The sequence below is a fragment of the Zonotrichia albicollis genome, chromosome 13, assembly GCF_047830755.1.
Source record: "Zonotrichia albicollis isolate bZonAlb1 chromosome 13, bZonAlb1.hap1, whole genome shotgun sequence".
NCBI lineage: Eukaryota > Metazoa > Chordata > Aves > Passeriformes > Passerellidae > Zonotrichia > Zonotrichia albicollis.
Window position 1 is genome coordinate 9,569,283 of NC_133831.1, and position 25,498 is coordinate 9,594,780.

The following is a 25,498-nucleotide window of genomic DNA, read 5'->3' on the forward strand; positions in this document are numbered from 1 at the left end:
TCAGGACAAGGGAAAAGTATTTATTTGTTTAACTGGTAGACGTTTAACAGCTGATTCACATTAGCTCCTGCAACACAGTTTCATTTGGGAGCTAAGTGAACACAAGTGAGGCATTTTAAGGCTCCTCTCACAAACCCCACTGAGGCTGCAGCTCCTTTGGAATATGGGTGACTGAACCAGACTCCCCCAGGAGCTCAGCAGTTCTTCTCCTTAACTGACCTAGACAAGTGTTTTTTAACAATACATGATGCACTCCCTCCTCACCAAAGGCTTGCTTTCCATGTTTAGCTTTTAATGTTTTTCATCAGCTTTGTCATCAGCACCTCTGACTCAAAGCCTCAAGCGTCGGCTCCTGCACAGTGGCACAGATGGAACTTAAGCCTCGCAGGCCATCTCATCACTCCTTGACTCAAAGCCTGAATATAAGCAAGTTCCTGTTTAAAAAGCCTACAGCTCTCATTATGTTGAGTTCCTAGGTTTGACTAAAGGATGGCAGTAAAATGCCTTTGTGAATGAAGACTTTTTCCAGCTAACACCTGTGTGGGACCTCTCACAGTCTTGCCAGCTGACGTGTTTGAAAAGCACGTTCTTGTGCGTGTCATAACGGGCAAGGGAAAACCAAACCAAAACAAAACCCATCCCACCTCCCCCTCCTTCCCCAGCAACCCAGGCATGCTTATGCTTTGAACTGCAGAGCAGCTGAGCTGACATGTGGCTCACTTGCCAGTTTCTGAAACTGCAGTGCTGGGCAACTCTAGGATTTTGATATTCAAACTCTGTACCGCCAACATTTAACCTCACATTCCAGGGCAGGGCTGGGCTCAGAGCCTGGGACATTCCAAAAAGCATTCCAGCCTGCAAGGCCCTGGAGGTAGACCCTCACTGAGTGCATCCACACTAAAGGCTGGTAAAAATATCTCTGCATTCCCATTCACATTGCTAGTAAGCAGAATACAGGGAGGACAAGTCACAGTTCTCCCCATACCCATGGACCACACTTTGGCAGGTATCATTACAAATACCCTCTGCAGCATCACTACCAAGTAAAAAAATACAAATGCTCTTTTGTTGGCTGAGAGTACCCCTTGGACAAAAAGCCCTCCAGTTGCTTCACAGAGTTCCACAGGATTAACAGTGAAACATTTTCACTAAGCAAATACTTAAAATAGAGCACAGCTTTCATCAGTATTGACCAAACATTATATTCACACCAGATTAAAATTAAAAAAAAAAAAATTCTGAAAAGTGAAGGTAAATATCCTGCAACCCAGCTGCGGTCTCAATTGCCACCCTATGCAAGAATGCTGAAGTGCAATGGCTGGATTGGTAAATACTGCAGAAGACAGTGTATTTTTGTGCCAACAATAAAAATACCTGCCACCTTCTGTTTCTGGAAGGTACAGCAGGGAAGAGAAGCACGGCAGAAATTCAAGACAGTAACCAGTTGCTCTTTAAAAGCAACGTGAATGTAAGGATTTCTAAGAGGAAAACACTGGTCACGGAAGTAATTACATTTCCACCAATGCTGAGAAAGGATAACTCTTATTTATCATGTGTGATTCTATCTGTAGAACTGGTTAGGATGAATTCAATGATCAAAGTCTTCACACATTGGTTGTAACAATTACAAGGAGTGAAAGTATGTAACATAAAGTCATCAAATCACAACATTCTGGCAAGCACATAGATATATATACAAGTGCAACATTTCTTTGGTTCTTCCTGAAACTGATCAAAGGTGTCAAAGGTTACACTTTCTAGCCATTTGCCAGAATTACAGCCCTTCTATATTTAGCATTGAAAGCTCATTCCAACAGAGTGACTCCTCACTCTCATTTTCACAGGCTCTGTTTGGCCTATCCATAGATACAGCACAGACAACCCCGTTAGTGTGTACAAGCACTGCAGAGAGCTAAGGGGAGTAAGTGTAACATTGGCAACAGTGTAATAGTTTCAGGAAGGACTTGAAAACATGAGGTCATTAAAAACAGAAACATCCCCCCCAAGGTTTAGCACCCCTTTGATTTAATAAACACACTTTGCAGGTTAGTGTTAACACAGAATTTGTTTCACTCCTAGCAAACTATGCAGCCAGCTTTACCCAGCTCTCTCCACCAACCAAACCAAGGCACATATTCTGTAATATAAGAAGAGTAGTAAAGCCTCTCCAGGCTGGTATTCATGCTACCTGTATTAAGGTATCTGTCTTCAACTACAATTACATGTGAATGTTTGACAGCATCCTGCAGAAATCTGCTCAATGCTCACATGAATCCAGGATTGACACCTCCTCAGGAGCACTGGAACACCAAGCTCTCAGCACAAACCTGTGCTCTGAATTAATGGAGTCACTGGCTGAAGGAAGCAATATGAAAAGTTGCACAGGCTGTACCTCACTCAGGAGGCAGCAGGAGGCACATTCACATCACATGACAAAATACCAGAAATAAAACCCCCAAGGTACAAATACTGTTATGAAGGCTTTGGCTCCTAAACTGAATGATCCTACCTCACTTCTGTAAGAAGTTCAAGTCAGCAGTGACACACTTTCCCCTGAGTAATTTTTTGGGGTTTTCTGGGTCAAAAGAGAACTAACATGCTTCTCATGACTGACTCATCTATTAACTCATCCCAATCCAGTGGAACTCCCACTGATCCACAGTAATTGTTGCCATACAAGTCCACCCTGTACTTAGGCAACATCAGCTGTATTACCCAAAGATTCAACGTTCCTTTTAGACAGACAATGATTACAAGACTAAGCCAGATCCTTCTGTGTGGCAGGACAAGAGGCAATGGGCACAAATTGAAATTCAGGATATTCCATGTAGAAGAAGGAAAAAAACCCCACTTTTGCTTACCCTTGAGGATGCTCAAACACTGGAATGAGTTGCCAAGAAAGGTTGTGGAGTCTCAACCCTTGAAGATGTGCAAAACCCAGTTAGACACAGTCCTGAGAAACCTGCCCTAATTCATCCTGCTCTGAGCATGGGGTTTGGACCACACAATCTCCAGAGGCCCTTTCCACACTCAAACATTCCATGATTCTATTACATTAGACCCTGCAAATCACACTGGTAGAAGGACCTAAAAATGAGTTTTTCTTTATTATTGTGGCTTCAAATAGTTCTGACAAAAGTAAGATATTCCAGATACAACTTATAATAGGAAAAGGGCTACTTCTGAAATTTCTGATTAATACTACAAATTTTTTTAGTGCTTCAGAGTAAAACTGTAGCACTAAAATGATATCAAATATAAACATATTAAAGTGGGTTTACTGTAATGCACAAATTGAACAAGAAAAACTTCTTCCTAGACTGTATAGATTTACTGTCATTTAATCTAAACAGCAGACATTTTAACTTCACAACCCTGAATATTGTCTGATGAGATATTGTTCTTCCTTTCAAAAGAATGGTTTAATGTGGCACTACCACTTGAGGAAAAGAATCAAAATTTTAAATAGAAAGATTCTTTATGAGTTACAGCTAAATGAATTATATCTTGTACATTCTTTATCCAAAGTACTTTAGAGATCATGGCATGATACATCTCCATCCTTTTGTTTTCAGACCAGAGCTGATGATCTCAAGATCCCTCACACTGTTGAGGGAAACTAAGCCACTGTTTCAATAAACTGTTAACAACAGATCTCTCTGAATTCTTTTGGCATTCTTTTGAAGATTCAGAACTCTAATTTGAATTAGACAAGCTCAGCTGAGCTGTCCTGAATTAGACAGGGTCTGTATCCTCTCCTGGCATACAGCATTTACTTACAGTTTACTTTAATAAGAAGTTATGATGATGAAAACAAAGAAGAGAACATGAGCCTTTGATCAAGACCCCTGTATCTCCAACAGCTGATTGCTGAGACAAACAAGGTCACATTTCAAGAACATACAAGGTCATATTTGGATGGCCATTACTGCAAGTAATCTACTTGTAGACATTTATGAGGACTTTCAAGTTCAAAAGACAAAAAGGACCTTCATTCAACAAAGTCAGTGCTACCAGGCTGGGCTCCAGCTCCTTACTGGAAAGACACAATTGTTAACACATTAGACCAGAAAAGGACAATTAATTCTACTGCCATATTTCTGAAGGTAAAACGTAGTAGAAGTTATCACAGAAGAATGTTATTTTAATGCTTGTCTTACAATTTTTACGTCCTTCTTTCTGCAAAAAAAGTTTTTCTTGATACATGAGGGGTGTAAACAAAGCTTGCAAAACATGCATAAAACTCAATTGACACAACCATGTCTACTTTGCTGCTAATTATTTTCCTACATTGATTTTTCTGATTAACTCCACAGTTCCAATACACAGTTAGATTCCTCTGTTTGTGGATGATGTATCAATACATGTCTTACCCGCACACTGTAGACTTATTAAAAATAAAAAAACAAGTCATGAAACCAATGACAAAGTTGCTTTGAAAATACCTGATATTTTAAAAAAGTTTTATTACTGGGATGACCTTCTCCATGTTGTTTAAAATCAAGTTCCTAATTATCATCTGAAAGGCACCATAGGGACAGTGAGTGGTGAACAGTAAACATCTCAGTGGCATCTTTCACAACTGGGAAATATATCTGTCTCTGAGAGAATCCAAATGAAACGTGAACAGCAAGATATACAAACAGGAGTTCATTTGCAGCTGCATAGGCATGAAACCTCTAATTTCCATTAATTCCATGCTATCGTGGCATCTTTGGCACATTCACGTCAGAAGTGTCTTCAATAAAATTGGCTTTTTTATGGGAAGGCTCAGCAAGGTCCTCTCCATGGTCTCTGTTAATCAGGGGCTCCTGGTCCCCCCTCTTGCGTTTGTTAATCAGGTGATTTTCTCCCTCACAGAGCTTTCCCTCTGGGACACCCAGTGCTCTCAGACAGACAATAGCTGCAGCCTGTTCTGCCAGTTTCTTGGACTTGTCCCTGAAGAGCAAGCACACAGAGCACACGTGAAAGTGGAAACTGAGGTCTCTACACTGCCAAGAGACAATTTCCTGTCTCTGATGCAACATCATGAAACAAACAGCATTAGTCGTCATCTCACAGCAGAAAAACAAACCAAGTCATTTCCAGAAATTATTTCAATCTTGCTGAGTGTCAAGTGTTGATGCTTCACTCCTGATGCAATATTCCTAGAAAATCTCTCTATCAGGGCTTGTCTCCTGAACACTCTCCATGTCAAAGGTACACAGCCAATGTGTGTCTGCCCCACAGAAAGGTAACTTTTACAAATCTGATCACTAAACAAAACTGAGTTATGAAGGATCACTTTTCTTGAAAGAGGCTCAGGCGTAAGTACATTCTCTGTCAGCTGTTCAAGTTCATTGATGCTGACAAAAGCAGGAACTGTTCCGCAATAATAAAAATTCTGTCACTTCTGAGAAAGACTGCCCATCACACATTTGTGGAAGTCAGTATTTGAAAACATTTTCTTCTCAAAATTTCATATCAGCTGAGCATAACTTCCTAAAGTCTCTGAACAGGAAGGCTGCAAAGCAGTTATGTGTGCTTGTCCTGTTTAAAATGTTCAATGCTGAGCTCTAGCTTTGCAGTTAAATCAAGATCACCTTAGGTACAAATGCCTCAGATCTACTCTGGTATTAATAGATGATTGTATAAAATACCACCAAGAAACTTCAGAGCAGGCCTGGATGGAGCTGCTAATTAATTGCGATCTCCAAGAACTCTGCTTCACTGAATACAGACACTTAGTCCTGACTTCTTATTGGAATGGATCTGCTGCAGTGGCTGAAGACATAACCTGCTCCAACATTCCCCTCTGCCTCCCTTGGCTTCTTTCTGCATTCATCACATACAGAATGGAACTGGGTCACCTATTTGCTCCCCTTCCAATACAGCTTGTGGACTAACACAAAGTGAACTAAAATCGGTAACCGTTTACTTGATTATGCCAGTGCTTACTTCCTCCTGTCACATTCAATTCTCAGAAGTTTTTCATCCTTTCTCCCACCTAGAAGTAGCTTTAGGAGGTAACTTTCAGTTGACCTTTATCAAAGGCAAATGGAATAAACTAGAATATCCTTTTAATGCAAGTTTTTAAGCAACATTTCAGAAACCAAAATCCAGCTGAAAAACCCATTTATGATGGCTTACCACAGAGTTGATCGGTATTTTCGCTCAGCTACTGTCACTACTGAGCAAAATAACCTATCCAGTGGTCTTTGAACCTGTAGAAAAAAAAAGAATTTAAAGGAAAGGAGTTGTCAAAAACCAGTCATGCAATTTAAATAAGAAACAACATCATCAACATTCCTTCATATTTATAAAGACAAGGATAACAAGTATTATAACTTTAACATTACTCTAATTCACACTGCAAATTTCACCATACATATACAACATGAAAAAATTAACAAATTGTCCAAGTTATAAATATTTTTGCTTTACAAAACTAAAAAGTAATCAAATAATGTTCCCATGTAACCAAACAGGTGCTCCTGTCCCATACAGTTCCTATCTGTAACAATGTACAAGAACAGAGAAAACATTCCAAGAATTAATTCTTTACTTCACAGAGGTAGTAAAAGAAAGTAATGGGCTCCTATATAATGACCAGGAAGTTACAGCAACTTCTTTCACAAATTAATCAAAAGCAGACTGAAGGCCTGATGTTGGATTTTTAATTTTCTAATAAAATAAACTGCTGTTCTCATACCTGTGTGCATTACCATTTCTGCAGCTGCTTTCTGAAAGAGCTACACCAGAGGGAAGCAGAATTTCTCACTACCTTGAGTCCTAAAATACTTAATTTCATATACAAGGCAGAGGGAGAGGTTTGAAAGGATTTATCGTTGACTCACAGTTTCATAAACAGGCTGAGGATGCTTTTCTTTCCTACACCATTCCAGAAGATACATTTTTGGAGTGATCTGTGGTGGATATTCTCGCCTAGACAGAAAAATTCGTTGTCAACAACTGTGCACAAAGTTCTATTTTAAAAAGACAGTGATGCTTTTTGTATTACTTCTACCAGTTATTTGAAGTGTAATTTTACAGCTCAAATTATGAAGAAGATGCTTCTTCTTCATTAGAGAACTCAAGTAATAGGCGTGACAAAACATCTAAAATAAAATCTAAAGTTTTCCTGAACATTTACATCCTGTAGTAATACAGCTAGAGAAGACATACTTAGCAGAAAGGAGATTCTAACAATGTGACACAGAAGAGAGACACAGTTTGCTACTGCTTCTTATAAGCACCAATTAAACACCAGCAGTAAAAAGGAGAAGCTGCTTTTGTTACGAAGCAGTAATCAAATGAAAAAAAAGGGTAGAAAATGTAGGAATTTATTCAGTTGTCAACAAAGAATTACAGAACCTTACACATGGCAGAAAAAAAAACATTTTAAAAAATCTGTATTCAGTTCTCAAGGAGTCAGGTAATATATCCTCTAAATATTAAAGCACTATGACTGCATTTGTGGAGGATTTTGCATATCACACTTGAGCTGTTTGATCGGCCTATTAGCAAAACCAGCAAATATGAGTTTAACATGGAAAGTAACAGCAATTCTACAGGCTTCAGAGATTATAATTAAAAATGATATAAAATAGAATTCAACTCCATGAATTAATTTTTCAAGGAACAGCTTATGAGTGGAACACATTTAGAAGGCTTCAGATGAGTGTGTTCTCTGCTTAAAAGAGTATTAAGAAATTTGTTCAGGACTTTTTATAGAAAAATTATGTTTTAGTCAAGTTTCACTAAAAATAACTGAACTCTACATATTTGTAATACACTTTTCTACATGGAGATGTTCTATTTTTAATTTTCTTTTAGAGCACTCAGCACTTTCAAAAGTTAAGTGAGAGAATTAAGCAGTCTCGGGAAGCCTGGAACTAAAGAACATCCTACAGCATCCAAATGGCACAGGGAAAGTGGTGATTATGCAATGATGTTCACTTACTGCTTCATAGGAATTCACCCAGTAAGTGCTGTTTTGCAAATCATCATTTTCAAAAAACTGTTAAGACACTGTCAACCTCACAGTTATTATTCAGAGATGCAAGAGAGTGAAAAAATTGATTTGCACACTTACTTGTCAAATCTAACAGCCATTTTTACTACATCTGGATCTTCTGTTTGGTCATCTTCATCTTGGACCTTCGTTTCTAAAGATGTTTTCTTTGCTTCAAAAATAGCTGTGGTTTCTTCATAGAAGTCACCCATTTCAAAGGCTTCACTATTCAAACAGAATTCCTTTATATTAGAGATCAGTTTATAAATTTTTGAATCACATTATGACAGAGAAAGAAAATGTAGAAATCAATTGTGTTTACAGTATATGTTAAGTGGAAGTGTGGCTGAATTCTGCACAGTGACATTACATTGAGCTACAAGTAGGAAAAGGATGTTCTAATTTCCAGCACTACATATGCAATTTGTAGCCTGGAAGGGCAGGCAGAATCAGTCAGAAATACAGGTCCTGCAACGTTCAAGTTATTAGTTCATTAATAACTTGCAGTTGGATGAATCAGCAAACAAACATCTCAGCATGACTCCTGGTACATCAGCTCCACAACGGCATTACAAGCAAAAAGTAAGAAAAAGAATTTTCTTCTAATTATAGTGATTAAAAATACTATAAGCAATAAACACTATAACATCCAAACCCCTCAAAATCTAAGATTTTCTGACTTCACAGTATTATTCACAAGCCCAAATAAAGAGAAGCAGCAACCAGGATTTTAGTCAAAGGCAAAAGCCTCAAATCCTTTAAAATTTCAAACTCATGGCAGGCTGGATCTACTTCGAAAAACTGAGACTATTGATTTTCTGCAGATGATAATGGCAATAAAACCTGCAGCATAAAAGAGACTTTTACTTTTGGCTATGAAGATGCTGATTGATACAGGACTGCTCAATGACAAAATGGATTCTGCCCACAAAGCCTCCAATGCTCCAAGCAAAAAAGCAATGAAGCTGAAAAATACTAACTTATGTGCTTCTAAGGGAAGGCAATTTATCACATACTGCTATGAAAATGTTTTGTGGGAAGAGCAGCAGGCTGTTCTCTTGCATTCAGCACTGAGGTTAAAGCTCAAATGGCTGTAACCCATCCTCACCACCAGGAGACAGCAGAATTATGCACTACAATTGTCTGAAGATAAAGTGGTGCATTTTAAAAACTGAATGTTCCTCAGTTATCTGGACATGAAACACAGGATGTTCAGAACAGGGGTTAAAAGACCAAGTTTGCTGGCAGAAAACAGTTTCATAAATTTCCAAATGGCTCTCTCTGTCCCCTTCTCCTGCACACACATTGCTTTAGCCCATTTTGAAGTTGGTATTGCATCACATGTACAAAACCAGAGAGTTTGATTTTGGAAGCCCCTAAAGAATTGTTAGGCATAGCACATAAACTCCATAGTTTTACACTAGATCTCTATCCAGTGTTTATGTGTATGAACTGTTACACCTCTAATTACCTATGTAAAACTGTTACTTACAGTATTTATTTTACACATTCTGCATTGCTAGTCATGCAGCAGAAAACACCACCACCCTCTGGGCTAAGACTTTATTGAAGTTGCAAAAGATTTGAGTTCTAATCTATACTTTATCTTTTTTCCTAAACTCAAAATCTATAATCAAAATAGTCTATTAGCATACCAAAACAAGTTAAATTCTTTAAGTTGCCAAAATGAAAAGTAACTTGCAAAGTTTAAATGTTATTCATGGATTCCACTGCTCCATTAAGAATAATGAAGTTTAGCTCCCTTCATATATGCAATATAAATTCCCTTCATTGTACTGTAATTAATAATCATGGACAGAATTATTTCTAGAAAGCCAAAATTGGTAAAAACAAATAAAATGGCAAAAGGATTGCAGGCATTTCCATTCATTTTGAATGTTAACAGAATGCTGATTAGGGTTTGCTAGAAACCAATACATTCTTTTTCAAAATATTTCAAGCTTTCAACATTAGTATCCATTTTCATACACATTAGATATCAAACAGTTTCAAACTGTTCATTTTATAAAACACAAGGAGACTCCTCCCCTCCCTTCTAGCAGAAGGATAATTATAACACAACAAGGATATTACACATCCAAGCTCAGAGCTTTTAGTTCCATTTGAAATGTGTCCAAACCTGAATTCTCCTAATTCAGTGCTAATTGTTTATTCATCTGCCTATTTTATGGTTTCTCTCAAAATTTTTGTTCTTCCATTTCTGTCTCTCCCACTGAGAAATTTCATCCAGTCTATTTCAGATATGCAGGATGATAAGATTCTTTAAAGCTACTATATTTTCTCAAAAAGATTGCCATTATTCATTAAGATGTTCCAGGAATGAAAAGCAGCACAAAAAAATTACAATTAAGTACCAGAGAACTCTGATGCATGCTTCTGTGTTTCTAAGTGTTCATTTTAAAACAAATATGTTATAAATATTCCAGTAACATTACAAACCTCACATGCAAGTGGGAAAGCTAAATCAAATCTTTGGAAGAAGACAAGTTCCACAAAATTTCAGACAAGCTGAAATTTTTCTTAATCACTTCATGCAAATACTAGATAAATGCTTGTCACTCAGTGAAGCACCACTCAAATGAGTGTGCTGAATATAAAGAGTTTTAGGGTTAAAGATTTAACATCTGAGCGTGGAGGAAACCTGAAAAAGTTTACTCTGATATTTCACATCTTCCATCTAGATTTTTGGGCTTATTTTTGGGGTTTTTGTAACTTCTCCTGACAGTGTGAAATGCCAGGCAGTGCTAGACAGAGAAGTAGTGTGCAAGTTTGGCAGAGTACAACTCTTTTCTGAAGTCCATGCTTACCAGATCTCCTGTGTGGACTGTGCAGCGTGCAGCTTCTTACCCTGAGTAGTTTCCAACTGTTCTCTTAACATCTGACACAAGCAGTATTTAGTGTTGGTGTAGTGATTGTCATACCTCACTGCCTGATGGAAAGAAACAGAGAATTCAAAACCACACCAAACAAATTTATCTTCTGCACTGCACATGGTGTCTTGATGACTTCCCCAATCATTTTTGAAAGGCAAACCACAGTGCAGTTTCCTCAGTAACAGATTCAACACCACCCATGAATGTGACTATAATCTGATTATTTTGGCATGACTTCACCAACTAAAGTTCAACTGACTCATATACTTCTGAAGAAAGAGTTGACCTGTTTACATCATTGACTAGCAATGCACTGATATTTTAGTAACTCGTTAATAGCAAGCTCAAATTAAAAAAAGAATTTGATTTGATGACATGATCAAAGTTGAGATTTCTGACTAATTCCCTATGACATCATTAAAATTTTGTCTTTTGAATAATGGATAAAACTTTATACATTAGATGACTTAGTTAATGGAACTACAGTACTACAACATAGTAATTTGCCAATTACTTTATTGGCAAATCATTCCCTTTGCTTTCCTACTGCAAATACTTCTTGACTGTGTTTGTGAAAAGTAATTAATTTCTAAAAGTGAATCTAGGAGCAACTGATTATTTAATACTCTTTCATCTTTCTGTTCAATGTTGTAAATTCAATATTGTGTACTGCATATAATAATCTGCTCATTTTGTACAACTGTGATTTCAAAAGAGTTGGACTACATATTGTTAGATTTCTTTACATTTTTAGTAAGCCTCATAAATGTTCCCAAGAAACAAGGGCAAAAAAGCATGTTTTCTCCATACAGATTTCTAAACAAAATCAAACAGAGGAAGCAGGGATTGGTTTGCAAGGATCATGTAACATGCACTATGTTAAAATATCCCCAGAACCAAGTCTTTGAAATGGAGTTAAGATACTGCAGTAAGATTTGGATTAACAATTCTAAACAATGTTAATTACATGTAAGATCTTCATAAAAACATACATATTTGATGTAATCTTGCATGACATCCTTCAAGGGGCAAAACCCCTCTTTTCTGAAGACAGAGGGGTTCCACATGGCAGCACGAGCAATCATGACTGATGAGGCAGCTGTTGCTTTCTGGAAGGTCTCAATGTCTGCATATTCCTTAATGAATTCATGAGATCCTCCACTAAAAGTTAACAACACTAATATAATTAATCATGCCTCTTTTGCCTGCACTTGGAAATCTTAAGTACAGGCACCTGACCAGAATGAGTTAATTAGTCCAACTTACTTTGCTATTACTGGAATGGAGACAGCTTCAGATATGGCCTTGATCACATCACAATGGACAGGGTGCTGAGGCCTCTCCTCCTTCTTCCTTTCCAACAGAAAAAAAAACCAACACAAGACCAAAGATTTCCTGTGGAATTTATAGATCTCTAAACCACAGCAGACATGACACAAGGATTATTGGGATATATTTGTTTCAGCTTATTTGTTTTATATATTTCATTTTTTAGATACAAAGTATGCAAGATAATTTTACTTTTATTTGGTCTTGAGTAAAAATATTTAGGAAAAGAGCAGCAAGGAGTTTAATTCCCTAATTACTGACTTGATTTCCTAGAACACCAGTTCAGTTAACAGTTGAAATCAGAACCACACATTACTTTTAGTGTATAGAGGATACTCGTATCAGTCATATCATACTGTGGTACAGTCATCAACAAACTAAAAAATCTTTTTTGCCTAAAATCCATTTACCTTCCATGGACTGCAATGGCAGCAATGCCAGTTTTCTCTATCCTCTTCACCAGATTGACAGTATCCTCCACCTGAGGGATAAGACAGTCTGATATGATTTCAATTCAAAGCAAAAGGAATAACTATCATGAATAACTATAATGTGGCATTGTAGAAACAAATGCTCAAAGTCTTTTATCAAGAAGGATGTGATTCCTGCCTTTAATCAATAACATAACATGTACAAACATTTAATATATACTACAATGAAAGACCTACATGCTATGGCAGAAAAAAAGAATCCATTTTCAATGCTTCCTTGAACCTACAGATTACAAACTTTCTCCAGCCAGGTAACATAATACTCTATAGTGGGAGAATATTTTCCAAAGGTTTTCAGACTGTCAATTGAAAATGACTGGAACATTTGATTAGCAAGTCCTCTCTAATGACTACTCTGTAAATTGTAATTAAAATGCTTTTCAGTCAGAGGATGCCTTCTGAAATCAGCCTAACATGCAATCACAAAACTATAAATATTCCTCTCAGATGTGTCTTAAAAATGTTAACCAGCATCTAAAATATTCTAAGGATACTCTTACATGCCCAGTATATCTTCAAAGAGGTAAAATGCTCTTAAAAAGCAGAAATAAAATTTTCACACGGCTGCACTAGCCTGTCTTATGCATTTTTAGGGAAAGGCAGAATGAAAAAAAGGCAAATTTTCCTTTCAAAAGCTGGAGGAATATCTGTGGCTCATCCCAAACATATCAGATTCAGTCTGAAAACTGCAACATGTCCCAGCTGGCAGGGATGCAGAGACAGAAGCTCACCTGCTGCTCTGATGGATGACATTATCCAAAACCAGCTTGCAACAAAAAGGGAAAAGGCTCTAGCATAAAGGTTCTCTAATTTAATACTCCAGAACCAAAATGATCTGAGACTGGGTTACTGATTCTTTTCACACAAGCTTCATTTGTTTATCCCAGCACATAAATGACTTCTGAACAAAGCTGGCTCAGGTACAGTTCATCCATCTACTGAAATATCTGTTTAGGTCATATGCAATCATAGTATCTGGGAAGTAATTAAATACTCAATTGCTAAATAATCAGTCTTTAAAAGAGAAGGTACTCCAAAAGGTACAATCTTTTGGAGGTTTAAAAATATGTAGAGAATTCATCTTAAAAAAAAAAAAAAAAAAAAAAAAAAGCAGTAAGGAAGCTACATCAGCTGTAAAAAAATTCTGGAAAAAGATCCTGAAAAAGACAGACCCCATTGGCTGTTCTAATCACAAGAACAAGAAAACAGTATGGAAGAAAAATTAGTCTAAAAGAACAGAAAACAATTATCTATTGGTCACCCCATGTGAAAAATAGGAACTAACAGCATCTAGTGACTGCTTGAGGGTGCTGGCCTACACCCTTTTGTACCTCTATGACATAAAAATGACTCAGTTAAGAAATTTAGAGGATAAAAGCCTTTGTGCCCTTGTCTACCACAGAAACTGACAAGGCCACAGTCACATTCTCTGTGCACCTAGAGGTCAGATTTAGGCTGGGACAGCATCCCAAACAGAAATTGTAAATTCCAAGTGCTATTTCACAGCAACAGGCGTACAGTGAAACATACTAGAACAACATATATTCTAACTGATAGCAAATCACAGCAGGAACAGCTGAACAATTCAGAACAATTTATGCTCTTACTGAGGGCAAAATGCGGATTTTGCAGGTTATTGGTTTACAAATTCCTTTAACAAGGGTGGTCAATATCTGAAAAAAAAAGAGAAGACAAAAATCTGATCACAACAGTGGCATTACTAAAACTCTCCTCCTTTCTCTCTTGAAAATAAATTAGAATAATGTAACACTGTTTATTAAACCTGTATAAAGAATCTTACATGCTAGACAGACATATACAATCTGTAACTGAATATACAATTTTATCCAGTAAGTATACTAGCCTACTTATAGTCTAAGACATTTTTATTTACAATTCTTTGTTGATTTGAACTGGGATTTTAGAGAGCAATTAACTGCTGCTGGAGTTTCAACCCTGCTTTTAATATGGTGTGACCAGTGAATTCTGATTTCAAATTACATGCATAGACATGTAAAACTCACAAATACTGCACCACACTGAAAGTTTTTAAACTGAAAAAAAATCCAGAAGTAGAAGTTTTATAGTCCAGATAATGGCAAGGAGAACTAAATCAAGAATATTTATCTATGACCTTAACTCCAGTGTCCTAAACTGAGTATTCCACTCAAGCAATCACAAATTTGTTGTCTATGCTACCCATTCCTGCTGCCAGTAGAGCACAGTGCACAATTCTTCCCAAGGCAGCTCCAACCCCACCAGGTGATACTCACAGACTCTATTTTGTCAGGATCAGACAGCAGTGCTGCTCCCATACCTCCCTGGGAAAACAGAGAAGCTGTTACCCACTAGGCAAACACAGTTTTCAACTCAATTGTTTTGCCTAATAGCAGACCACAACAAAAGCACAAAAGCACAATATCATATTAAGGAAAAAAATGGCAAAATTTAAAATACAGAAGCATTACTAAACACCTTGGTGCTACATTTCTTAGACCTGTATCAGAATAATTCAGCAGTAATTATCAACTTGTTCTCATCACTTTAGGGAACAGACAGGATTTCAGAAAGCTATTTTTAGCAAACATAATCATCCATTTTTCATCCATAACATAATTATGAACAATTCAATATTTTAGCTTTTCTTCCCACACCATTTCATCTGCATACATAGATGCAGAGGCCAACAACTTTTTTGTACAAATTTTTTTGATCCAGAACTATTGTTGGAGAACAACCACTCACCAGCAGTTGTACTACTGATATTTCACCCTAGTACAAGATGGATATTTGGTGTTTTGTTCTTAATTACAGCTCTGTGGAGCATTTGACATGAAAATGGAGTGCCATGGTTCAATTTATTGATCCTTTATCTCTACACCAAGTAGCTTAACAGTCCTAACAATCAGTTTGACTGCTCTGCTCTAGTCCCAGACACAGGACTAATTTAGAACTGAATGTGCTTTATTACAAAACAAACAAACCAGGTTTTAAGTGACCCATTGTACTCTCATTTAAAACTGACAAAGAACTGAATTCAGCATAGCTAAGTTGTGACTGTATTTTGCCAGTCATTTGCTCAAATGACAAATTATGATTTCAGTTTTTATTAAGGCTAGGCGGAACTTATTCCACTCACCCAATGAATTAATGACTTCAGAAAAATACTAAAAAATCCTAAACACTTCATTTTATCCAGCCTTTAAGAATGCAATTTTCTAACAGTCTATGTTATTTTACTGTATTAGGGCCGTGACACCTTCCAGAGTGTTCTGTTTACTACAAACAATTAAATTTAATTTTTCTCTTCATCAAAATTTTACTGCTTGAATTTGAAAACCAGACCATGTACTCCACACTCCATATCTCCAAGACACAAAAGGCTCATTTAAGAGGAATCAAAATACACTTGCCTTAGTAGAATATTCTTTTGGGCATCCCATGTTGATATCAATACCAGCCACATCACTCTCTCTGAAAGAGAAGGAAAAATCAAAATATTTTTTAGCATATTAGAACAAGAATCAAGAGACAGACATCTTGCCAACATTATGATTGTTCCACCATCATAAAGGCTTAAATGAGAACTTAAGGTAAATTTGAACTTCTGAATTTTTAGCTTCTCACTTATTTAAGTTAAATATATAAATATTAATGATGGTCTGAAGATCAGACTGTTCACAGGTTTCAATAACCAGTGCTGTGCAGAAGCTGCAGATACTCATCTCAGATACATTCTATATATTTAATCCTATATAAAGTATATCCACCACTAAATTCATCACTACAGTAAGTCCTATTGAAACTTCCATCTCTTTAAATGGAGGCTTAAAACCACCTTTTTAAAAGCCACTTTTGGTTTCTGCACAATACATTACTGCAGGCTTTAAACCACATTTTCAAGCATATTGGTCTTGCAGCTGTGCAATACCCAGGAAAATTCATTCTGGAGAGATCAAGGACACACTTGCACTAGCAAGAAGCCATCCCACCACAGAATTCATGCAGCTGAACTTTTCCTGGTTCTATCAAGAGGTATCATAAAAAAACTGTCTTCTACAATAATTCCTCTGCACAAAAAATCCCAAACAAACCCAAGGTGGGAAGGGGCTGAGAGAAGATGACTTACACAAGTTTAGCTACTGCCAGGGCTCTTTCAGCATCTGCTGAACCCTGTTGGTAAAAGAAGAGGATTTATAATTACAAAATATCACAAATTAATAAAAAACCAAGGTGCTTACTTGCACATGTGTACAATTATATTTGTTCTGAACATTCAGTGCAGACAGAGACCAACTCAGAGGCACACTGGATGCTTCAAACATTTACCTACAGCACATGGGTAGTCAGAGTCAGCCACTGGATGATAAAAGGTGATACAAAAATGCATCCAAAGAGGTCTGTTTGCCCTCTTCACCTACAGCAATATCAAATGTTCTTAGCCCCTCAGCAACAGATATCTATTTTAATGTTCTTAAAAAGCTCCACTAATAACAATTCTACAGACTCTACAAGCAACTTATTTGAGGGCTACATTACCACTGAAAAAGGTCTTTTCAGTATCTAATGCAGTCCACTCATGCTTCCCCCTCCCTCCAAGCCCATCATCTCTTGTCCTACACAGAGTGGTCTCTAAGAGCAAATCACTGTCATTTTCTCTTCAGCAAAGAGAATCTTTAACCCATTTGTGCAAAGCCAATGCAATCAATCCTCTCTTATCTATACTAAACAATGCTGCCTCTTTCAGTCTTTCCAGTGACACTGTCCACAGGACAGTGAAAAACTTCAATGTGTGATCAGACATCAGCACAATTTATATCCACATCCATAAGTTCAGAAATATCTAAGGTACCTCTTACAAAACCAAGCTGCTGAGGAGCACAGAGGTTATCTTAATCACCTCTTAGGAGAACTTACAATGCAGAATCTTGATTTGTAGCAACAGCTCAGAAATTCTGCAGCACCTTTGGTGTGAAGCCACCTCATTTAACTATGTTGTTAGAAGAGTATCTGGTTTCTTACCATTTGGAAGACAACACGTTCCCTCTCCCTTTCACAAGTTCTGAAAACAACTCTGTCATTAGGTGCAACAAAGTCCACTGTTTCAAGTACTTCTGTATGAAATGAGAAACAGATAAAACAGATAAAAATTCTGTACAAATGCTACAAATGCAAAAACTAAAAAAAGTCAAATGACCATGTCATTTGTATATAAATGAAATGCCATCAAAGGCATGTGATGTTCTTTGAAAAGTATCAAAGCCCAATGATGACTCAGCCAGATTGAACAGTACTATGTTTGGGAAGGGGCAGGAGGGGAGAGGAGATTTGTAGTGAACTTCTGTTTCCCAGCAGGGACACTGCAAACAACTGTTTCTACGCCACTCAGAGAGGGCCAGGTCCCAAAGATACCTTTTTAAGAACTTGCAGTGACAATCATGTTATTGCAAGTCCAGCCCAAGGACTTCAAGTTAATAAATGAATGATAAACAGTGAGTTCTTGTATGTGTTGCTTCCTTGTTGGAGTAAACTAAAAGGTGTGTATATTATCATGTCACAAACAGCTAACAGTTAAAAAGACACATAATTGGAAACTGTCTCTACTGCAGTCCAAGCAAACTGGAAGTTTGAAAATATAGAGCAGCAGACAGGTCTAAGGCAGCACTTCAAAACCTTACTGTAAGCCCCTAGACACAATTCAGGGAGATGGTAAGTACTGATACATCACTATAATCACTAGGAAAATGCTTCAGAGAAATAATTACCCTTTAACTAGAAAAGAGACTTCTTGCAGGTATTACACTTACCATTTATAACCCTCTTACACTGCAGCATCTTTATGTCAATCAACTCCTGAGTAGAAAGGATAAAAAAATCTCAGTGAGTTGAATTGTTTCAGCCTGTCAGCTCTAAACAATTGCCCATTTTATTAAGTAATTATCTAGAGAGACCAATTCTCTGAGCAACCTGTCCCAGTACCTAAGCACCCTCTGGTTAAAGAACTTCTTACCAATATCTAATCTAAAGCTCTCCGCTCTCTAGTTTAAAACTATTACCCAATCCTATCACTATCTGTCCTTGTAAAATGTTCCTCTCCCTCCTTTTTAAAAGCTCCCTTTAAGTACTGGAAGAGCTCAACGAGGTCTCCTCAGAGCCTTCTCTTCTCCAGAGAGAACAATCCCAACTCTCTCAGCCTGTGTTTGTAGGAGAGGTGCTCCAGCACTCTGATCAGCACTGTGGCATCCTCTGGATCCACTCTAACAGTTCTTGTGCTGAGCACCCCACACCTCAATTTCAGGCAGCTTAAAAAAAAGCGTTCAAGAAATAACGAGAACAATACTAAGAGTGAAATACATGGAGGCACAGCAGAACTAACCAGGTGAGACATGAAGTCAGCCTTCAAAGTTCCTTCAAAGTTCTGACTCTGCTGAAAAAAAAATACAAAAAACCCTCTACCCCCCCAAAAGGCAAATAAAAGTACAACTTGAGGAAATTGTGATGGTGTTTTGTCTAAATTACTTGAAGTTACTGAACAGTCTTTAAATATGGATTTGCCATAAGTTGAGAATGGCTCAGAGAAATGCCTCAAGACAGAGATTCTTCTTTCCTCATTTTTAATGGAAAACTATGTGTAAAAGAACAAGTCATACAATGAAAAAAGTCCATTTATATTTTCCTTAATAACAATATTATTAGATAAAACCGCCTCATCAGCTCCTTCTCCATACCTCACAGTACACGATATCCGCACCATAGTCCAGAGCAAGCAGCCGCATGGGCAGCGTCCCCACTCGCACCATTGGAGCCAGGATCTTCTTTCCCCTGAAGCACAGCGGTGTGTTCACCGTCATTCCCGCTGCCGTACCACCTGAAAGAGAGACCCCAGGGGCACCGTCACGGAGTGTCATTTCCCACCCGCAAACAGAGGCGCGTCCTTTCCTGGGAAGGGGCGGTGTGTGCCCCGCCAGGTGTGAGGGGCTCGCAGGGCAGCGGGGACCGGGCTCACCCAGCCTGAGGGCGCCGGGGGCTGCTCCCCACCCTCGGGCTCCTTCCCGAGCGAGGGGCCCCGCGCCGCCCCTGCCGGAGCCCCTCAGGGCCGCGACTGCTCCCGCGGTGGCGGCGCGGGGAACGCTCTCAACCGGCGGCGAAAAAAGGGCGAAAGAAGGGAGAGGCACCACCGGCCACACTCACCGTCCTCGCGTGGCTCCGCCGCGGCTCCGCGGGGCGGGGAGAGCCGGGGCCAGCGCCTGTTTCAGGCGTCATCGGGCAGCGCCGCCGCCCCACGTGGGGACCGCGATGGCGCTGGGCCGGGTAGGGCTCGCCCTCCCGCTGCTGCTGCCGCGGCGGCCGGCGAGCAGCGGGACAGCGGCGGCGGCGGGGAGCCCGCAGCCCCCCGGGGCCGTGGTGCGCGTCCCCTGGGCCCTGCGGCAGCGCCTGCAGCGGGGCGCGCAGCGCCGGCGGCGCGAGCAGCGGGAGGCGGCGGCGCCGCGTTCCGGGAAGCTGCTGCTGCGGAGCCGGCGGCCGGAGCTGAGCCAGCCCCGCTGGCAGACTGTGGGGCGCTGGGAGCAGCCGCCGCTGGTGTCGGCGGGATGGAAGCACCGGAAAGCGTACGGGGATTACTTCCAGCTAGAACCCTCGCAGCAGGCGGCTCCCGCCTTGCAGGCGCTGCCGGCTGAGGGGGGACAGGGCCCGACCTTCGCCGAGCTGGGGCTGCAGCCGGCTCTGCTGGCCGGCCTGGAGCGGCTCTCCATCGGCCGGCCCACGGCCGTGCAGCGCCTCGCCATCCCCGCGCTGCGCCGCGGCCGCAGCGCGCTGTGCGCAGCCGAGACGGGCAGCGGGAAGACTCTGGCGTACCTGCTGCCGCTGCTGGAGCGCCTGCTCGGCCGCCCCGAGGCGCCGGCAGCGGAGGCGGCGGTGGGGCCGGCGGCGCCCCGCGGGCTGGTGGTGCTGCCGTCGCGGGAGCTGGCGGCGCAGGTGGGCGCGGTGGCGGCGGCGCTGTGCGCGCCCGCGGGGCTGGCGGTGCGCGGCCTCACGGGCGGCGGGGCCGCGGGCGGGCTGCGGAGGCAGCTGCGGGCGCCGCCGCCGGGCCCCGCCGTGCTGCTGGGCACCCCCGGCGCGCTGCGGGAGGCGCTGCGGCGGCGCTTCCTGGCCCTGGAGAGGCTGCGCTGGATGGTGCTGGACGAGGCGGACTCGCTGATGGACGAGTCCTTCACGGAGCTGCTGGAGGAGATCCTGGCACACGCGCCCCTGGCCGCCGGCGCTCCCGGGCCGGCCGGGCCCGACGAGGAGAGGACGCAGGTGGTCGTGGTCGGAGCCACCTTCCCCGCGGGGCTCAGCGAGACGCTGGCGAAGTTCACTGACGTGGGTCGGTTCGTCACCCTCAGCACCCAGAGCCTGCACCGCCTGCCGCCTCACGTCCAGCAGAAGTTTGTCCGCCTCAAAGGCCGGGACAAGCTGCCCGAGCTGCTGCAGCTGCTCAAGGAGCGCCCATCATCAGGCGGGGCTGTTCTCATCTTTTGCAACAGTGCCAGCACCGTCAACTGGCTGGGCTATATCCTGGACGACCACAGAATCAAGCACCTGAGGCTGCAGGGGCAGATGTCGGCGGCTGCTAGAGCCGGCATCTTCGCCTCTTTCCAGAAGAGTGATGTGTCTGTCCTTGTCTGCACTGACCTTGCCTCCCGGGGGCTGGACACCAGCAGTGTGCAGCTGGTGGTCAACTATGACTTCCCAGACACCCTGCAGGACTACCTGCACCGTGCCGGGAGAGTCGGCCGGGTCGGGAGCAAGGCACCCGGAGCTGTGGTTAGTTTTGTCACCCATCGGTGGGACGTGGACCTGGTACGGAAAATAGAGACTGCAGCCCGGAAAAGGACGGGTCTCCCAGGAATGGACTCTATTAATAAACCTTCTCCTAATGCAGGTTGATTCAGGTTGCTCGGCATTCCCTGGTAGGGGCTTCCCTTGAGGCCGTTAAGGCAGAGTGAATGAGCTGCTTTGTGTAAGGCAGATTGAAAGAATAGAGCTGAGTTTCAGAACCAGGTGATCAGGTTAACTTTGTGCACTGTTCTGGAAGCTGCAGTATTCATTTGCACAGCTATCCCAGCATGTGGCTTTCTCAAAGGAAGCTAGTAAGTGAGTAACAGAATGTGTTTGGAGAATATTGAAGAATTACTTCATCAGTTGATTTGGTTTCCTTATTTTGAGACATAATTTAAATGCAAGTCCAAATAAAAGTATGTTTGTATGATATACAGTTCTATTGCATTTCATTACTGCCCACTACCATCAGCTAATATTCGTTATTAAAACTGAAAAATTGCTACTGTGGCAGAAGAAAAAACCTGACCAGTTACAGACACAAAGGTCTAAAGGACAAAGGATGCTTTATTTTCTTGTGATGTAGCAGTTCATTTAGAGAATTCTAGACCAGATACCTGTACAGTGGGAATGAGAAGGCACAATAATGCCTGGGGCTCTTTCAAGGCCTTAATTTGTTATTTTATGGTTACCTTTCACTGAGAAATGGGATCTTGCTCCTTCATATTATATTAAATAAAAATAAATTAAATAAAAAGCCCTAAAGTGTTTCCTGTACATTTTTTTTTTCTGCATACTATAGTGACATGTACAGTTTTTGAACTGGTTGTAAAAAAACCAAAAAACCCCAACCCCAGCACACTGGAAGGCTTCTGTTAAATAAAAGAAGTGTGTTGACTCACAGGTTCTAATGACTCTCACCTAACAGAGTGAGCGTAGGACTTCTTTTGAATGTTGTGCCTTTGTCCTACTTTGCTTCCAACCAAGAGAGTTGAAGTGAATCTGAGGTTATTTCATATCTAGCTGCTAGTTTGTATCCATGGTATATAGTCACACAAATAAGCATTTTAGCTCTGATTTCTGTGCAGTGATTTGCCCCAACCCTTTCTCTGGGTGGCTGTTTTTCCCATGCTCTCCACTTTAGGCTATGCAGTCACTGGAAATGTAGTAATAGTAGATTTCTACATTATAGTAAATGAGAAGATCACGTCATTGAATCTAAATCTAGTTCCTAAGGAAATAATTCACTGGAGCTACTCTCAGTATACTGAGAGTAAAAGTTAAACAACGAGAAAACTTGCACAGATAGTCACCCAAGGATCAGGCAGTGACTTCATCCTGTTGCATTTGTGCTCTGTTCATATTGCACATTTAGGAGGCTCATAAAGGAAGTTACAAACTGTAGTAAAATTATTTCATACAGTAGCTCCCAAGCTTTAGAAATATAGTGAAAGAGTGTTCCATTTGGAGACTGGAAACCCATTCGTTGTATGGGCAACAAATTGTAGTTTAACTTCTGTAATTTACATTTTTACAGTCTATGGCAGTCTGGATTGCAGTACACAGAAATACTGAATTAGACAACACAGTGAAATAATGAAATTCTTTCAGCAATTTGCTTCCTACTTTTGAAGTAATATGCACTTCATATAGTTACAAGTAATAACCTTGAACTTGGTACAGTGCCCTTACCTAGGGCACTGTTGATCACATCAGTTTGTCGAAAAACCCAAACAAACAAACAAAAAACCCAAACAAACCCTCACCACAAATGTCAGGCATTTATATACTAAAGTGGCTAATAAAAAGCCACTTGGGTCGATAGATTCAAGAGAACACTATTTACCAACAAAACCTTTTGTAGACAGTACTTTCAAACAAAGCCACAGTTTTTTAAGCATATATTGAGAAATACCACTGTTGTATTGTTGCTCACCAAGAGACAGTTGCTGGAGCCAGTGATTAACAGCAGTAATTACACACAGGAGCACACAGACACTCACTTGGGGTGTATAAGCTGATACAGAGCCACCAAATGCAGACAGCCACACCACTGGCACATCATGTGAAAGGTGTAATTGCTCAATAGGTAAATGCTGCAGCAAAGCCTTCAAGGGGATATAGAGACCCTACCCCAGTAGTGAGCTAAATGTGTATGCAGCTCACACATGGTCAAATTGGTTGAAGAAACAGACATCCAAAGACTTTAGTTTGTCTTCTCCCAAACTGCTCTTTGAATGTTGCATCACTCATTGTTCACATCTCAATGACTGTCTACAGATGTAATTAACTGCTGTCTTCTTGTCTGTACACATTCTGCCTTCTGTGTAAATCTTACTTTAGGTCCTATGGTTATAACTCAACTTCATTTGGGCTCTATCTTATGGGCATTCAGATAATTCTGTTGCACATAGTACCCAGTGTCTAGCAAGGTACAAGACTCTGTTGCATGTCCTCACGGAGAGGGAAATATGTCTCCTACCACTCCAGTAGGTTACCTGGCAAAGTGCACACTTTTGCAGACTCCACCGCTCCCTGGAGTGCGCTTGCACGCATGTTCTCCCCAGACAGAACCTTCTTCCCTCCTCTTCCTCCTGAAAGGTATTTGTGAGCCCGGCTTACACGTTTGTGGTGGAGTGGGTGGTGGAGAAGTTCTCCATGCGCACTCTGGCCAGTTTCTCAGCGGCCACGGGCCGCAGGAGGAGCTTGCAGCTGAAGACTTGACGGCAGGCCTTGCGGAAATTCTCCGAGAGGAAAGCATAAAGGATGGGGTTGATGCAGGAGTTCCCGTAGGCCAGGCAGTGAGAGATGATGCGGAAGGTGAAGGAGATGTTGTTCAGGGGAAAGTGCCCAAACTCTGCCCACATGGTGATGATGTGGTGTGGCAGCCAGGAGAGCAGGAACACAGCAACCACCAGGAGCACCGTCTGTGCCGTCTGGAGAAGAGAAGATCGTGTATTAAATGGTCACAGTAAGCAAGCAAGCCTGTGGGATGAGTGGGTTTGCTTTCCTGTCAGGCAACACTGACAACTGCCAGGTGGGCAAATCATGACAGTATGAAAAAGGATGCAAAAAACCCTGGTAAACTTGGATTGATTTGTTTTAGCTCAAGCAAATAACTATAGACACTTGAGGTAGTGCCCCTAAAACTTCAAACAGTTCAAAGCTGCAGCAGTGTGTTACAAGGAAGAGTGGAAATAATAGTTCCTAACACTTGGAGAGTGAGGAACATTGAGGCTATGGAAAATAACTGCAGGGGAAAACAACTTCCAAGTAAGCATGCCACTGAGAGGAGTAACAAAGGCTGGCCTGAGGTGAAAGGTTTTTCCAGTATCTTCCCTATTACAGAAGAAACTCAGAAAACCAATGCATAGAGGATTTTTTTTAAAATACACAGTGCTCATTGACATGTTCCTAGCTGGGTGACGACCTGAGGGAGGCTCCCTGTGCCTGTGAGATCCCAGCCTGTGCTGCCTGGGTTGGAGGTGTGTCCCTGCAGTGCTTGCTCCCCGCTTAGCTGGCCAGCCTCTGACACAGTCTGTCATTTGTAAGTTCCAAAGCTTGACCTGAGGTTAAATTTTCATGAAAACAGTGGTCTTTGGAATTTCCATACAAAATGAAGGTTAACAGTGACAGTAAATAAAATTAAGCTGTAACTCACTTCAGCTTTCTTTCTGTAAGACCCTGAGGCCTGTGGGAGCAGGACCGCACTTTCCAAATTTAGGAAAGCTGGTAGTGTAGCTTTTCTCTCACTTTCTACTTCTAGAACACCCAGGGAATGCCTGGCAAGTCTCAGAGATTACTGACTTGGGGTCCCTAAGATCCTTTCCTGATGTTTTTGTAGGGCTAATTCTACCTGACTTAAAGAAATTTCAAAAATAAAAATGGTAATGCAAGGTGAGCAATTGTTTTGTATTTAAACCCTCAGTTTTGGGGTTCTGTAGCATATGCACAGCTGGTGACTTCCCTCC

General features: G+C 41.0%; 3 protein-coding genes across 5 annotated transcripts in view; 1 reads left to right on the top strand and 2 right to left on the bottom strand.

Annotated features, from left to right (window-relative positions):
* On the bottom strand, positions 1-20,696 carry DUS2 (dihydrouridine synthase 2). Of its 3 annotated transcripts, none has more exons than XM_074551019.1 (16): positions 20,562-20,696; positions 19,436-19,575; positions 18,515-18,560; positions 17,730-17,821; positions 16,837-16,880; positions 16,121-16,181; positions 14,981-15,028; positions 14,315-14,380; positions 12,627-12,697; positions 12,154-12,240; positions 11,880-12,048; positions 10,822-10,943; positions 8,075-8,218; positions 6,837-6,924; positions 6,130-6,203; positions 1-4,938 (listed from the first exon to the last, which is right to left on the bottom strand). In XM_074551019.1, the coding sequence occupies exons 2-16, from the start codon at positions 19,556-19,558 to the stop codon at positions 4,701-4,703; spliced, it is 1,473 nt and encodes a 490-aa protein (XP_074407120.1). In that variant the 5' UTR covers positions 19,559-19,575; positions 20,562-20,696; the 3' UTR covers positions 1-4,700. The 3 variants fall into 3 exon arrangements, with proteins under 3 accessions (XP_074407120.1, XP_074407119.1, XP_074407121.1); XM_074551018.1 differs by lacking the exon at positions 20,562-20,696 and adding an exon at positions 19,899-20,049; XM_074551020.1 differs by lacking the exon at positions 20,562-20,696 and adding an exon at positions 19,714-19,853.
* Positions 20,004-21,959, top strand: DDX28 (DEAD-box helicase 28). Its single transcript, XM_074551017.1, has one exon. The coding sequence runs from the start codon at positions 20,004-20,006 to the stop codon at positions 21,633-21,635; it is 1,632 nt and encodes a 543-aa protein (XP_074407118.1). The 3' UTR covers positions 21,636-21,959.
* Positions 21,921-25,498, bottom strand: part of LOC102063604 (galanin receptor type 1) — a 14,932-nt gene continuing 11,354 nt past the window's right edge. Inside the window, exon 3 of the mRNA XM_005490800.4 lies at positions 21,921-24,463. Coding sequence (XP_005490857.2) covers positions 24,146-24,463 — 318 coding nt within the window. The 3' untranslated portion in view covers positions 21,921-24,145. The remainder of the gene's footprint in view (positions 24,464-25,498) is intronic.